Genomic DNA, 16,951 nt, shown 5'->3' with positions numbered 1-16,951 from the left:
CAAAGAAAACACAAGGGCAAATTCATATTTTCCAGGTGGCCGGTGGTAGAAATGTAGCTGTCCATTGAAGTCTACAGCATGGCCTTTTTTTGCACTTACTCATTAAACTGCAGATTTATCATGAGGTTTCTTTAGTGTAATGTTAGCTGTATGTCTCACTGGCACTGTAAATCTGTTGCTTGTCACAAGATTCAGAAAAAAAGCAAGTGCCTGCATCAAGTCATGTGAGGATTGGGTGGCACTTCTGCACGGCCTCTTGCTGCTGGAGCACCATGGTGTCCCACGGAGCACCATGGAACAGCCAGGCCACCACTCCAGCTCTGTGCTACTCTTGCACAATGCTGAGCACGAGTTTGTCAGGCCGAAGGGGTTTGATCAGAGCTGAGTGTTGAAACAACAAACATGAGATGGACCATATCCCTGAGGGATGTTAAAACAAGCAGCAGAAAAATGCATGACTGGTCCCTCGTGGTGCAGTCGATGGGACAACCTGCTCAGACCAGCTGGATTTCACCCATCTGGTTCACACATGCACTCAGCCTTTTCTGGCCAAGGCCACCCTGAGCCAGGTGCCTCCCCAGGCTGACACCTTGCTATCCTCTCTCTGCCTCTGCTCGTACCTGTGCCTTGAGCCTGGCACCGCTGGATGCACTTGTTAAATGAAAGCCTCTGTGGCCTGGAGGACAAATGCTGTGCCACAGCACTCTGAGCACTTCTACAGGCAGCTACTTTCATTTCCCATTTCCCAGGCGGTTACACGATTTAACTCTTCTGCAGCAGCCCAAGAGAAACCCAGGCAGCTGGAGCAGGCAAGGAATATAATGGGGGATGTGTTCACATTTCCCTCTACTGTCAGTGCAGCACCCACTGTAGACAAATCTTCAGAGCTGTGCTTTTAAATTAGCTGGGCTATTTGCAGTATAAGGGAACTCATATTGAAAGCCAGTCACAAGCAAGACAGAGAATTTAAGATTTAGAGAAAAACAGGCCTGCGTTGACATTCAAGCCCATTTTGTCATTCTTTTCTTTAAAGCCATTCTGAAGATTTGACAGGGATCTTAATGCATCCAGCCTCTTTTCCGAGAATGCAGGTATAAGAGCGATGTTACAGGGTGAGATGAGTCTCCCCAGCAGCTCTGTGACACTTGCTCTCTCCTTCAAAGTGGATTCACAAATTCACAAATGGGTGTCGCTTAATTTACTGTTGCATGTGAAGGTAAAGTCTTTGGAATAGGTTTGATAATTTGGGGAAGAATATGGCCCAGTAATGACTTAGTTTTAGTGCAACTGAGATTCATGTGTAGGGATACATTTGTTTTCTAGGTGGAATACTTTGTAGTGCTCTGGTTAAGTAAGATACCTTCAGAAAATTAAATAAACCAGAAAATTATTTGAGTAGGACTATCAACCAACAAAAGATCTGAAAACTGTGAAGAATTAGAGTACCTTTGATTGTGTTGTTTGAACACAGTATTTTGTCCAGAAGGCCTTCTTGCCTTCTTTCTCTCATAATTTCTCATAATTTCTCATAATTTCTCATAATTTCTCATAATTGCTAATAGTGCTCCTTCAGAAGTAGTACCCATAAAATACAACCAGCTAGCTGCAGCAGTGACATTACAGCTGCTATCCTGATGCCAGAAATACCTCATTTTATAGTGTGGGCCTTTCCAGGAATAAGAGAACAAGGCAGCCTCCATTAGGTCTGGGCTTTTGCATATTGCAGAACCACGTCTAAATGAATTAAATAGAGACGCCAAGACTAAATTACTGAAACAGTTCTCATGCTGACTTGGTTTGACAAGAATGTTGCCTAGTCTGAACACTGAATGGATTTCCATCCAAGCTGAGTGATCAACACCTTACAAATCCTGTGTTTAAAGATGTGGCTTGACTATTCCTCAAAGCTTGGATTTACCCTTCATCTCGCAGGGGTCTTGAGAAAACCTGCCTGCCAGCAGGTCACTCTTTAGGAGCACAGACAGGAGGACTAGTCATCACCATTACTACTCACATTTATATATTTCTAAGCATATGCATCACTTTTTATGAGCAAGCCTAACCACAGTCAGTCCTTGCTCCTTCGATGTCTCCATTTGAGTGACATGTTTAGCCAGTCATGCAGATAGTATTTCCACTAATGCCAGTTCACACAGCCTTACAGTGAGATCCCCAAAATCAGAGGCACACTGATGCAGGAATTTATAGAAATAGATAGTAAGGACAATGAACAAAGAAGTTAGGCAAGACTACTGTGATGAAAACCAGTTTTGTTCAAAGTCAGGAACCTCAGACAACACTGGAGAAACAAAATTAAAAAGTTTATGCAGCCAGCATCTAACACATCAGCTGCAAACCTAAGACTTTTTCAGGCCTTACAGAAACAGAGAATTCAAAACAGAATCTTTGAATCATAGTAGGTTGGACAAGACCTCTAACATCATCAAGCCCAACAATTAACCATTAACTGCCATGTTCACCACAGAACCATGCCTCCAAAATAGACCCAATTTCTACCATGAGCAAAGGTGAAGGGGGAAAGAAAAAAAACCCAGATGGGAACTGGTTCAGAGGTTCACATGCCAAAGCCATTCTCTAGGCAGGTTCTTTTTCCATGATCAGCAGGTCTTGTGTGGTGACACCTTCTTTTCCTTCCCATTATAATTTGTTAATGTGCACCTGGCAGGACTACCAGCATGTCGGCACTCCCAGGTGTAAAAAGATATCCGCCTCTCTAAAGATACGGGCCTTGTGAAAAGCCACACCTTGGCACAGCACAGCCAAGGGCTCAGCTGCCCTTATTTGCATGTACTTACGACTTAGGCTTGCATAAAAGACTCATAAACTCTTTGGGAAAAGAACAGCTACGCATTTGTCTACTTTCTGTGTTCCAAGAACTTTTCTCGTTAGCTGCAAGATGACATTTTAATGAGGTTTCACTGCATAGAAAACATGGGACGATTTAACCAGCTCTATCCACCCCCTCCGTCTCTCCCTCCCCAAACTCCTTCTGAAATGAGTTACCATGCGGGAACAAAAGCTTTTATGAGAATTTATGTCATTCGTGTGGAGGCTGGAGTGAGGGAAAAGTCATTCAGCTGCCAAACCTTGGCATCAGAGTGCATGCCATTCCCTCTCCTGCCCCGTACTGGGTGGCAAAGTGGCCTTGTTCAGACCTGTGCGAGTTTCTTCAAAAGCTGGGGGCTAGTGTGTGCTTGTTTGTTTGTTTGTTTTGGAGTCACACAGAGGGCAGCGTAAAACAGCGGAGAGGCAATTCCCGTACAGTAAAATGGAAGTCTCTCTGGCTCTTCATTCAATTCAATGTGGCTCAAGAGGATATCCTGCCAACCCAATGATAACGAGGGAAATAAAGTCACTTCCTCACCAGCTGTTTGATTCAGGTAGAAAAAGGAAGCGTTTACTTCCTCATGTTTGCTCTCTCCACTGCCCCCTCGGTCAGAAATGACAGGCAGAAATTGCCTTGTCCCTCCACATTTTTGGTAAGGAGCCATCAGATCCATCATGCTTCTCTGGGCTCAGCCTGTGCTCAGTACGTCCTTCTCTGCGACTGAGGAGCCGTGCCTCTCGGGCCGGGGTGCGAGCTGAGCTGCAAAAGGACCGAGGCTGAACAAACTTGGCTCATTCCACAAGCAAAGAATGCCCGTGTAATTAAAGATGACATTTGTTTCTTGGATCAGAGCTACCGAATTTGGGCCAGCGGAAGACCGGGATAGTGTGATCTCTTTGTTTTGAGACTGCCCTGACTCAGTGCACTACTATGCCTCCTAATCCTCCCAGAGTCACAAACTCCACTTCTGTCTTGGGCTCTCTGCAAATCCCTGGAACTCTGGCCAGGAACATGCTCTCTATGAGCATATATAGTCCAGTGGGCAGGAAGGCAGTAAGGCAATTGTCTCTTGGGGCAATCCTCGTGGGTTCCAGCCAAAGCAGGCAAGGTAAAGCAGGCATCTCAGGGGCTTTGGTGCCTAAGAAGAATTCAGGCAGAGCATCTTTGCCTTCTCCACCACCACCTTTCTTGCTTCACAGAAATGGTCAACATGAAGTTGCACAGTAATCCAGCAACAGACTGATTTGACTTAATAAAAGCTTCTTAAGAAATGGCTTTTTAAAAACTTACAGAGCTGAATGAAGAGTTCTTTTCCATATAATTTTTAACAGCCCCGATATAATTTTACATCCAGGATATAACTTCCCATTAAATTTTGAAGGTCTTAAAAGCAAGGTCTGCAACGATTTTCTTTCCAATTGTGTAAGACTTCCAGAAAGGTTGACCAAGCCAGAACTTGCCTCGGTCTATTTGCCAAGGGGACCCTTGCTTTCATTATAAAGAGTCCTTTTCAAAGGACCTCAAGTGTTTCAAACAATTTTCCTAATCTTATTTATTTTAGCTGGGATTCTCTTATTTTAAACAGAGCAGTCTAGGTGACAAAAATCCAGTGACAAATACATGGGTTTACAGAAGACAAAACCTTATGAAACAGTTAAGATTCTGTTTAGGGTTCTCTTTGTGCTAAAATAGTTTTCAGCAACGGGTCGTACTTCCCTCCTCCCACCCCCCCTTGTTTTAGTACATAAAATGGACATGTGTTTATTTAAAACAGGTTTGAAACTTAAACAAATAGTGACAGGCTGTTCAAACAAGCTTCGGAAATAGGCCTAATCAGGATGTTTGAGAAGGGGAGGGGGAACGATCATAAAGAGCTACTTGTAATATATAGTGCAGACACCATTAGGTTGGGTTCATGTTATTGTTGTAATAATCTCGGACAAAAAAGTACTGCATGCTGCACATTTTTTGTTAACATTCCTCTTCTGAGCCATAGGTTATGCCATATTTTTGTCTTGTGTCCAAGTTTTACTGTTCTCCTGTGTCCATCTCCGTACCCAATACCAGAAGCTCTATGGAATCATTGGAAGTGGTCTCACAGAAAAACTGGGAGGAATGTTCCTGAACTGGGATAGAAGGGAGGCACAAAATATGCTCATTTTGATACTGATACTGTGTATGGATCAACTGTCATGAATATACAGAAGTGAGACCTTCCCCACAGAAAGAAACCATGAAAACCATAACATTTAAATGTTTTCACATGACTTGCGTTTCCATGAGGGTTTTTTCTTTTCATTTCCTCTCTTTTCCACCCATAATAATATCACCAAGTGTTGAACTTTACCCTTGTTGTATTTTTATAAGGCCCAGTCTTGAACTCCCTATACAGACAAGGCTCCCGTGGAAGTCAGTGAGTCTGTACTGGCGACAACAGGATTTAGCCCAGTCTGTAACATTTTAGGATATTGTGTTACTTCATAGCCTTAAGGAGAAATAAAAGCAGCTTTCCAAAGAGCTGCACAGCAAACTGAGTGTGCTTTTTCAGCTCTGCAACGGCACAGCACAATATTAAGGCCAGAATTTACAAATGTCTATGTCAAAAAAACAGGCAACCGATTTCTCTCTGAAATGAAGAGTTTGCACTGAAACATTCCATCCTCCCCACAAAAGGTTAAGCTGATTTCACTTAAGAATATACCTTTGGAAACACAAGTTGGAAAATGATTGCCTAGAGGAACAAGCATTGAGAAATAGCAAGAAGCAGACGTGTTTTCATGTCACTCGCTTGGCCAGAGCCCGTGGCTGTTCTTTTACCAAGTCTTACCTAGTTACATCCACTCTGACCTACAACATGCACCAATATTACTTAATGCAATAACACATTTTGGAAGCAAATATCTATTATTTATTTGAATCTCACTCAACATCTAGTGAATAGAAGTCAAAATATTAAAAAAACCTTACACGCCCTCTCGTGGTAAAACCACAAACGCGCCTCTTCTGACAATAACTGGAGATGCCTGATGAGGGAAGCTAATTTAACTACAGAAGTTGATTATCATTAACTCGGTTGGAAGGTTTGCGTCAGTAATGGACATCTTTCTCTCCTCAATTCCTGCTGTAAACCATAATATATGTAAGACAGGTTACCTCCTAGCATAGTAACATTGCTAAACAGCTAAAGGCACTATAACTTTAATAGAGACTGTTAACTTCTACCAAAAATGGGAAGTCTAGGGTAATAAAAGTAGTGACAGAAACCATCACATTAGATAGCTGTTCCATGGGCTTATTTCTATAGCTTGGGAGCAGACCGTAGTTGGCTGCACAGTAAAAAAGTTGCCATAAATGATGCTATCAGTTTTGTCACATTTTTAAAGTCATTCGGCTTGGCTATTTACTGCTCTTTGCCATGCAGTATGATTTATCTGTCTCTCAGGAATGCTCTGAAGCGTCATGCTCGTTAGGAATTGCTGCCTGAAAGAAAGGCATTACGTGCAGAGTATCATCAATACAATCATTTGCCCGGTCAAATCCCACTGTCTTTATGAGTCACAAAAACTTGATCTTTGCTACTCAAACAGCCTTTCCATGTAGTGCCTACGTGCATGACCAGATTTTCCTGGAGCACTGGAGCACAGCTTCACCCTTCTGGGTGACAGCTGTGAAAGATTATCACAGGTGTAACACAACCCTAACACCTTCAGTTCATATGGAAGAAACATCTGTGGCTACTACACAAAGTCTTCTGAGCCCATCCCAAGAGAAGTAAACAAATACTGCCTTATTTTCAATAAAGCTGACCTGCAGTACAGGTGCTCCTTATCCAGTGGAAATGAAAGATTTGGAGAATGAAGGTTCATCTGCTTCCTTTGTGTATGTTTGTATAGACAACATTTAGGACCCAAAAGAGTGGTAACTTGTATTTTAAAATGCTGCTTCTGTCTTTTCTGTTAGACTGGGCACGTCTAAAGCAGAAGTCACAACCATGAGTAATTTCAGCAATATTTATAAAGAAATAAGCAGGAGAACTTTCTTTTAAGCACAAAAACCAGAGCTCCCAAATCACTATTTTAATAGGTTTGTGTGGTCTTCTTGTGCCACTGGGATTGTTGGGTGACACCTGAGGGTGAAGAAGTCGCCTCCCTTTCCCCATTCCCCCCGTCTCCCAGAAAAACAGTAACTGCAATTCTGATACTCCTTTTCTCATTATTTCCCTTTCTAGGATGCCTTTGTGGAGTTGTATGGCAACAATATGAGGCCTTTGTTCGATTTCTCCTGGATCTCTCTGAAGACTATCCTGAGTCTGGTTCTGGTGGGAGCTTGCATCACTCTTGGCGCTTATCTCGGACATAAGTAGAGTCACCCAGCTTATTGTGGATTACACAAGTCTTTCAAAACAACAAAATAATATTTTTTTTTCTGTAGCACAATGATATTTTATGAGCAAAGCAACTTCCCAGCGAAAGATTAAATCAGCTATTACTGCCAAAGGAAATATCATTTATTTTTACATTGCCGGAAAATTATTTATTAAAAGATATTTACATTTTAACCTGCTATTTTCAGAACCTCAGCAAGTTGTATCTGTCATCACATCATGTTGTTATTCTTAACTTTAATGAGCCCCAGAGTATTTTAGGTTCTTTTTTTTTTTTTTTTTTTTAATTAATGCCGCTGGCTGGATTATTTTATCTCTGAAGAGCGAATATACTGACAAAGACCTACCTGCTTACATTTACAAGGGCAGTTACTTGAGCTGCTAAAAACTGCCAAATTGTGTTGAATTTCCTAGCTTTTTCCAGGAGGGATCTGAAAGACAAGGTCAGCATGAACAAAGTTCTCACCCTGTCCTGCTGGCAAGAACTGACGTAGTAAACAATTCAACATGGTACATATGTGGAGTCAAGACAGAAACTTCTTGAAGGACACTCGGCTATCCCTACAGGAGAACAGTTGGAAATATGATTGCCTATGCCTTTTAAACATGCGTTTTCAAGCTACCAGCTGTGCCATCACATCATAACCACAATACCCACACAATACATGTCAACTTTTTTTTTAATAGAAGTGTGAAGTTAAATCTTTGGGGCTTGCAGGAAATTGCTGTTCCAATGATTTTCTCAGCAGAAAAATGTTTTTTGTGGCTACTGACACAGAAACATCAGGAGACCTTAAGTGCCTGCTTCAACAGAGCAGAGCTGGAGTCTGAAGACCCGACCTGTGTCCCACTTTAGTGGGCTCATATCTGCAACTAATCCTGCTTGCTTACAGAGTTCCTCCAGGGGTTTGAAACCAATTAGATGTGGTCTCTAAATCCCTGAAAGTTGAAAAAGATCTTAATTTTATTTGGCAAAAAGCAGACCTCAGCTAAGTTACAGATTAGCTCTGACTATCCTTGTTTATCAAACTGGACACCAAAATCAAGTTCATTTTCATAACAGGAAAGGAAAGTGAGATTTATCATCCTGCCCCTTGCCCTCAAAATATTTTCATGCTAATAATTTCCTAAGACTGTCTGCAGAAGAAAAGTTGGTGACGAAACTCGAAATCCTCTCTCTGGACAGAGACTCTTTGACACCTCTCTTGTGCAGGTGCCTACTGTCATCTCAAGTGAAAATAGGGTGAAGGAAAAGGGGGAGTGGGAGGTGTGAAGTCATCTGCTCCTGTTACAAAATGCAACACAAGTAAAATTAATGCAGAGTACATAATACAGTTTTATAAACAGACCTGTGTTCAAAGCAGGGCTTTCCATGAGCTCGATGGGGGCCAGGAGTCCCCTGGAAACCGAAGACTCTGAAGCATCGAGTCCCAGGGGCTGCTCTGAGTCATGGAAATGTCCAGCTTCAAATGTTTTAAATCCTGCACTTCTATTTTTTCTAGGAAACTTTTGAAATCTGGGATTTGTGGGTAAATGGACATCCAGATATAAAAGGAAAGTTTGCAAAGCTCTGAATAAAAAGTACCATACAATACATAAGTGCTCAAAGGGTGAAAAACACGCAGCGAATAAACTGTAGCTCCAACCTCAAGATTTCAGCTGAATAACTTTGTGGCATTATATGCAAAATATCTCCAGTAACTCGGGAATGTAATATGTTCAATGTTAAGGCTGTAGTTGATGTTGTGTCTTCAAAGCTGCTTTTATGTTTGGTTGGTTTTTTTAAGAGTTGTACATCTCAGCATTTTTACTGCTATTTAGTCATGGCACCTACACTTTGTATGAGCAAAGATGGAGCAAGCTTACATTTCAGATTTGAAATTACTTAATTTTATAGAAATGTAGAAAGGAACTATTTCTAAGAACACAAAAATGTGAACTATGCTTGATTAAAGGAAATGGAAGAATCCCACTGTCAAACAAATAGTACCTGCAGTGCTTTCAGAGTGTTTCTGTAAGAAGTGGGCATGGTCATGTAGGGTTTTTGTGAAAAATATTTCAAATCAGAGGAACTGAGGAGTATTGTGGATTGAGTGTGGGCTTTGTTTTTTATCTCAGCTTACAAACTGAATTTGTTTTCAGCCAATTGCACAACTGGAATTGGCTGCTATTGAGCTTATGTTTCATTTCACAATCTAGTCTTCGTTTCGATTTGTGCCCATATGCCCATTAAAGTTTATGAACTATTAGACCTCAAATTGTTTCAACATTGTTTGTTTTATTAAAGGTTTACATTGTCAAAAGTAGTAAAAAGTATCAATTCCAGTGCTGCTATAATACCAAGATAATTTGAATGGGGTTTTGGTTTTTAATACCTTCCAATGGCTAAAGTTTTTTAAAGCTGCTTTAGAAATAATATGAAGACGACACATGATACACAATTAAATGAATACTGAGGATTTTGTGTTCTGTTGTGTCTACTCACTGGACTTCCCAGTGTATTTGTTAGTGCCAGGCAAAGAGAAGAGTCTTGATGACTGTTGATGATTTTATTTTATTAAAGAGCTAATGGAGTTTTCCCATCCTGACTGCAGAATAGTACAGTATTGTGGCTGCATTAGGTATAATGATAGTTGATAATACATTTATTAAGAAAACATTTTAGAAACATTGAATGTATATAAAAGCTTGAACTTCTTAAATAAAATCCTCTCTTCTCCTGCATTTCTTTTGCAATAGTTCCTGTCTTTCCTATTCTTCATTACACTTCCATGTAACATTTTTTTCTCCACAAAATGCCTTACAGACTTCCATTCTCAAAGGCTATGCTTCAATGAAAATCCATCCTGTGTATGCACCGACATCTGACTACTCCCACCATATCCAAATTGTAAAAGAAAAAAAAAGAATTAAAAAGAGGGACATTTCTGAAGTGTTTAGGTGTAGAGAATCAGAAGTCAAAAAGGAAGGAAGAGGTCAAGAAGTGAAGGGAAATAGAGAGATCACTGAAACATCTCCCTGGTTAAAGATGAGTGTTACCTGGAATTTGTTTATCTTTCATCCTTTCCATTGAAAAAGGATGATACAAGGGCAGAGAAAAAGCTTGCAGAGACCCACAATTATTTTTCACTATAGAACTTGGTTAATGTTGAAGGCAGTCTTTTTAAAAACAGCAAATGCATAGGCATCGAAGAGAAGTACTAGATTTTGCTATATTCACCTTAGGTGTCTTTAATACTTCTTCTCTCGGTTTTTTAAGAAAATAATGAAGGAAAGTATTTTCTTTCTGAAAAAAAAATCTGTAGGATCACCTGAGATCTGTCATAAATCAGTAACTTAGGAACAGATGAAAAAAATGTGCAAAAGTATTTTGAAATTAGAGGTGATACAGAGGACATTTCTTAATGGAACAAGCACTGGATCCACCAAAGGACTAATGGGGCTGACAAGGTGATAGAGAATATACAGATGAGAAAGGGAGCTGGAAGATATGGAGAATGACATTGGTATGTAAGAAAACCTTCAGTTTCAAATATTGCAGGAGTTCATCCAAGATGGTCTGAAAATAACTGTTGACTAAAAGCAGCTACAAGTGTGTGCACTACGTGGCTACAATTAGTAAAAATTTGCAATTTCAAAATTACATGTAAATTATTACAAAATTATCTAGTTGTAAAAGTTCATCAGTTTGCTGTTATGATTGGGGATTATATAGCCTGAGTAGTTTTGCACTAAGAAGGAACAATTATGAAAAAAGAAGTCTGAAACCAGATGTGCAAAGGCAACACGAAGGTGATGCAGTTCAAAGAACACGGTCCCAGTCCCCCAGTCCTCGCAGTCCCCACAGCTGAGGCAGCGAGAGTCTGGACTGCATGCTTTGACCCTGAAGCATGACACTGCTTAGCTGTGCACCTGCACCCCACAAACCTATTGATTAAAAGTATTGTGAAGTAGCATGTTAAAAGCCTTTCTTCTTTTTCCTCTCTCCATCTCTGAAGAAACTAGAAAATGATTCATTTCTATTATGAGTTTATGGCTCAGTACCATATGAAAAATTATACATATTTTAATTTATGGGCATGAAAATTCTTTTTCATTGCAAAAGCCCAGCTTTATTTTTCATTCCTATCTCTCTTTCCAACAAGGCTAAATACAAGGAAGACAAAAGAGCTAATTTAATCTGTACTTGGTTTAAATCACACTTCTATACTAAGTTAATACAGCTTCATCACAATGAAATTATCTTCAAAAAGTAATACAGCATTAAGAGTTCCACACAAAAACTATATATTTTTATAATTTAAATAGTTTTTTTTTTTCTTTTTCTTCTGAATATTTGAATTTTAATTATCACCAGCATAAATGTACATAAGCAGATATTGTTTATCCAGTACCTTTGGATGATGTATGTATGGTAATGTAGTTTGTCAGTTTATCATCATTTAATATGATTATGTTGTTCTTTGTCTTTAAAATGTTATAAGAACATGCTGCCATTAAACTTTCCATGTCTGTCTAGTTTATATTGTGAAAAAATAATAAAAGCACACTGTGAGATACTTGTTTTGTATTTGCATTGTTTAGGATTTGTTGATGAAAAGCTACTCAAACATTCTGAGTGTAAACCCACAAATGACACATAATGTTTCCTTCCTGATAGTTCTGTTCACCTGTTCTGCTCAGCAGTGGCCAATACTCACCAGACTTGTTTGTGGAGATGCAGTGACCCAGGTTTGAGTAGCTGCTGCTGTTGTGAAATACAGCCCCCAGGTGTAGCCTGCACTTTGAGACCCAAGGACATTGTCACTCCTTCTGCTCTCCCGGTCATTTGATGCCTTGCAGAAAGTGCTGCAAGGCTCTTCTATTTATTGGCTAAAACTGGTTTTCATTCTTGCAAACAGGAGCTGGAAATACACAAGCAACATTCAACAGGAGCAAAAGAAATATTTTTGTTACTGCTGAAGGCTTCCTGTGGTTATGACTGGTTTCCAAAAAGTGTTTTGATATTTTGCTTCTTACAGGCTCATGTTTAACTGGCCCTTGATTCACAAGGGTTGCTTCTTACCTTCTGTGGCTTTAACTCGGGTAGAACATAGCTAAATGTGTTCAGGTAATGAGGTAATTCTTAACTGCTTTAAGAATTTATCCAGCTTCTTGAGGGGGTTTTGCAGTGAAACGTGTGCACTGTGCTGCCATGGATGCACTTTTATGGGTGTCTCAGGTTCATAGTTTAATGTTTTTCAAGCACAATTCAGGCACATGTACAAAACATCTATCCCTCTGTCTGTGTTCATGAAGACAGAGAAGGTAAAGGAAGTCAGCCTGAAACAGAAAGAAGAAGCAACAGAATGCAATGCATGGATTCAGTCCTCTGGCCTCTGGGATTTAACTGTACAGCAGAGAGCAAGGTTATTAAACCTTTGCAAGGTAGAAGGTAAACCACATTGTAATATGGCAGGTACTACCATTTCTCTCTGCCATTATTTTCTGAAAAAAAGAAGACAAGGACTTGAAGGAGAGCAGTCCCAGAGCTGCATTTTTTCTAGCTAAAACCTAACAGAGGAAGATGTGAGTTCAGCAAAACCAGGTAAATTAGTTCAGGGATTCTTCTCTTTCTGCCCAGTCAGATAACTCCAGTTTTTCTTAAAAGCTAACAGAACAGCACCTGGGATTAAGTGCTTACCTTACCACTGGGACCAAGCACAGTGAGCAGATGGGGAGAACAGAAGAGGTCTGGATAAAGACAAAAATAACATTAGACCTGATAACTAAGGTGGGTTTTGGCTGTCTGAAAATTAGGTAGGAGCACCCTAAAGAAAAGAAGTTTTGCTGAGCTTCCTTCCAGAAAGCTTCCTTCTCAAAACATTCCCAAGTGGTTTCAAGCACTGTAGGTCTCCACAGAAGCTGCACAGGCAGCAGCATCCAGTTGTTCCTCTGCAGTAGCAGGCTCTCCATCCCATAGTACCTTTCACTCCTGCTTTTATCCTCCTCAGTTGTTTAATGGGAGTCTACAAGTGGTAGAAAGTGAAGTTCATTCCACTATGAATGGTTGGGTACCAGCTGCATGGCATTTAAGTTTTATGTAACAACTGACCCTAGGAGGAGCTAGCCTTCTGCTTGGAACTAACTTTTTGGTATCCAGAACTGCCTCTGAGGACATGTTACTCTTGGCAAAAGACAATGGAGTCAAGATTTATGCATTATGAGAAACTGATTTGCACAGAGGGACAAACAACAAAGCAGCTCTTGAAGCATCCCATCATAGGCTATAGTTCACTGCTCCCCACTACAATTGAGCACAAGTACTGAAAATGTTCAGAATGGATCACTAAAATCTCATGGGGATAAATACATGTCAGTTAAAAACGTGTATCTAATTTTTTTTTTTTTTTTTTTAAGACTTCTAAAGGTCTCCTTGCTATCCTGCACTATACTGAAGAGTGTTTCTGGATTAGTTCACTCGAAGATGCTTCTTCTTCTCCAGTGGGAGTACCTATTCTGGTACTGACTTATGAAACTTGTATTAAATGTACTGAGTTGCCTCTTGGATATGCCTGCCCTCATCTGCATGTGTCCTCCAGAACTCTTATTACAAGTACAACCACAACAGTGGAAATGCAATGCCTTGATTGTGGTGAAAATTTGCACTCAGATTTTGAATATGTCCTGGTCATATTGCTGGAAGTGTCCATGTGGAGCAGACAGTACTGATGCAAACCTTTATAAAACCACAGGTGACAGAGACAAAAGTCAGCCAACCTGTTTATTTGGAGGTGAGCTGGGAAAAGAGCCTCCTTCCTGTTCTTTGTCCACCTGATAAGCTACAGGCACTTCTCTGCCCATGTGGTCAGAAATGTTGTCCAATGCCCTCATTAATGATATCCTTGAGTTCTGTGCCTGTTTAAATCTCGCCCCACCTGTAAACTCACACTCCAAAAAATCTGCTGATCCTTGATACATCCCATAAGTAGACTTTTCCCTTTCCTACCTGTGACTTCTAGATTATTACTCCTCCTACCTTTCTGGTAACACAAAAGACCCTTTGGAAGGTAAGGTGCAATATATGTAGATGACACTGCTCATGGATTATTAACAATCATGTCTAAAGTGCATGTTTCAGTCTGTCCTACTGTGAGCATGAGCATCATGGAGGTCTCTGCATTGGTAGACCACCAGGATTGAGAGACACATTTCTGTCAAAGCAGCAACAGAGCATGCTAAGGGGCTGTAGGGGGATGAATGATCCAACACCATCCAGTTAGAATAGCACAGCTTTATCCAATTGTATCATGTTTGCATAGCAAGGTTTTGGTAGCTGTGGGGGTACAGGGGTGTTTCTGTGAGAGCTGCCAGAAGCAGCTGGCCACTGCTGCCCAAGGCTGAGCCCATCAGCAATGGTGGCACCACCTCTGGGATAATTTATTTAAGAAGGTAAGGGAAGAAAACCACACAATTGCTGCTGGAGAGTGGAGTGAGAATATGTGAGATAAACAGCCCTGCAGACACCCAGGTCAATGAAGGAAGGGAAGGAGGTGCTCCGGGCACTGGAGCAGAGATTCCCCTCCAGCCCCTGGTACAGACCATGGTGAAGCAGCTGTGCCTCTGCAGCTCATGGAGGTCCATGTGGAGCAGAGATTCACCTGCAGACCACAGAGAGCCCCCCACATCAGAGCAGACGGATGTACAAAGGAGTCTATGACCCCATGGGAAGCCCATGCTGGGGCAGGGTCCTGGCAGAACCTGCATGGAGAAAGGAGCCCATGAGGTTTGATGGAAAGACTTGTGACCCCCTGGCGGAACTCATGCTAGAGCAGCCTGTTCCTCAAAGACTGCACCCTGTGAAAGGGACCCATGCTGGAGCAGTTTGTGAAGATCTGCTGCCCTTGGAACGAATCCACATTTGAGAAGTTTGTGGAGGACTGTCTCCTTTGGGAGGGACCCCATACTGGAGCAGGGGAAGAGTGTGAGGAATCCTTCACCTGAGGAGGAAGAAGTGAAAGAGACAACATGTGATGAACTACTACAACTCCTAACAGCATTTCCTCTACACTGCTCGGGGAAGAAGGTAGAGAAAATCAGGAATGAAGCTGAGCCCAGGAAGAAGGGAGGGATTGGGGCAAAAATGTTTTTAAGGTTTGGTTTTATTACTCATTTTCCTAACCTGATTTGATTTGCGATAAATTAAACTAATTTTCCTGAGTCAGGTCTGTTTTGCATGATGGTAATTGGTAAGTGATCTATACCTGCCCTAAATCTCAAACCAGGAACCTTTCATGACATTTTCTCTCTGCTGCCTAGCAGAGGAGCGTGACAGAGCAACTTTCCACCATATCCATTCACCAAAAAGCCCTGTTGCAGAATGTTTACTTACAGTAGTGGGGAAAACATTTTGTCAACTTGACCTAGCAGGGGAGAGCTTAGACTGGAGAAGCACTTTGTGTAATGAATTTATATAAATGCATGCCATAGAACTATTTCATAATCTTTCAAAAAAAGCTCTTTTAGTCAATTATCATGAATCCCAGCATTGGATTAATTGTTCCACTGACCCACAATAATCAGTCTTATGAACTGATGAGCATATCTAATGCAAATACATAAAAAGTCAAGGCATGCAGTCTTGCACACACTAGTGTGGCAACAACTTTGATAGACCCTTAATCTTTGTGTTTGTTGGGACCCAATTATCAGACCCTTATTCTTTTAATCTTTGTCTTTGTTGGGACAACTACATCAGAAATTGTGAAAGGAGAAAATGCCATGTTCAGAAAAAAAAAATAACAGACAAGAAAACTAGAGTGCACATTATTGCTGCAGTGGAAGTATTTGCTGAAAGTTTACTCAAAAAAAACCCTGAAAACAAAAAGCCTCTTGCTCTCTTCTGGGTTCAACTCCCCAGGTCACTAGAGTGACAACACTCACCTCCAGTTGCCTGAGCATGAATGCTTAGCATTCAGACTGCACAGCCTTTCACAGAATCATAGAATGATTTGGGTAGGGAGGGACCTTCAAAGATCAGGGAGGGACCTTCAAAGATCATCTAGTCTGCCACGGGCAGGGATACCATTCACTAGATGAGATTCCACATAGACTCTGGCCTCAGATGTTCTTCCAGGGTTGGGATATCCACATATGACTGGATAGTTCGAAAAGAAAGCAAAAGAAAGCAGCGAAAGATTGGAAAGTGAATCCACAAGTCACATGAAACACCCTAACAGGCATCAAGGCACTTTGGAAATACACTTATTTTAAGACAGGATTGCTGGAAAAAGTGGAGAGGCATCACATCTCCCTACCTCTTACTGTGTCATCCCACAGCACTGCCAGTGGCAAACCAAAGAGATTTGGCTAAACAGCTCCTCTTCCTGCCCTGTATCACCTCCACTGCCCTTCTCCCAGCAAACAACCGAGGAACCCACTGGCAGGGCCCAGCAATGCCAAACGCGTCAGCCAACCCCAGACACGAGTTTTGGCAAGCCCACTTCCACAGCGTAAAGATGCCAGCACCCTGTAATACACCAGGCAGGCGGTGCAGAGCCACGGAGCTGCAGGGTAATTAATGCTGCCTTTCAGCGGGGAGCTGGGGCACAGACGTGCTCTGTAATGTTTGCATCGGAGCCCGGCCAGGAGCCTGGGCTGTCTGCTCCAGTGCCCAGATGCCGTGGCCTGAAAGGGACCACTGCCTGCGCTGCTCTGTCCTCCAACAATTCTGCTTGAAG

The 16,951-nt window shown here is 41.4% G+C and overlaps 1 protein-coding gene across 1 annotated transcript in view; it reads left to right on the top strand.

The window, feature by feature from the left end:
* BCL2 (BCL2 apoptosis regulator) overlaps positions 1-11,791 on the top strand; it is a 96,003-nt gene extending 84,212 nt beyond the window's left edge. The window contains exon 2 of the mRNA XM_023919803.2: positions 7,077-11,791. Coding sequence (XP_023775571.1) covers positions 7,077-7,211 — 135 coding nt within the window. The 3' untranslated portion in view covers positions 7,212-11,791. The remainder of the gene's footprint in view (positions 1-7,076) is intronic.
* Positions 11,792-16,951: the final 5,160 nt, after the last annotated feature.

This window comes from Cyanistes caeruleus, chromosome 1 (genome assembly GCF_971803275.1).
Source record: "Cyanistes caeruleus chromosome 1, bCyaCae1.hap1.1, whole genome shotgun sequence".
Classification (NCBI taxonomy): Eukaryota; Metazoa; Chordata; class Aves; order Passeriformes; family Paridae; genus Cyanistes; species Cyanistes caeruleus.
The sequence above is the reverse complement of the archived record's forward strand: the minus strand, read 5'-3'. Positions and strand labels throughout refer to the sequence as shown.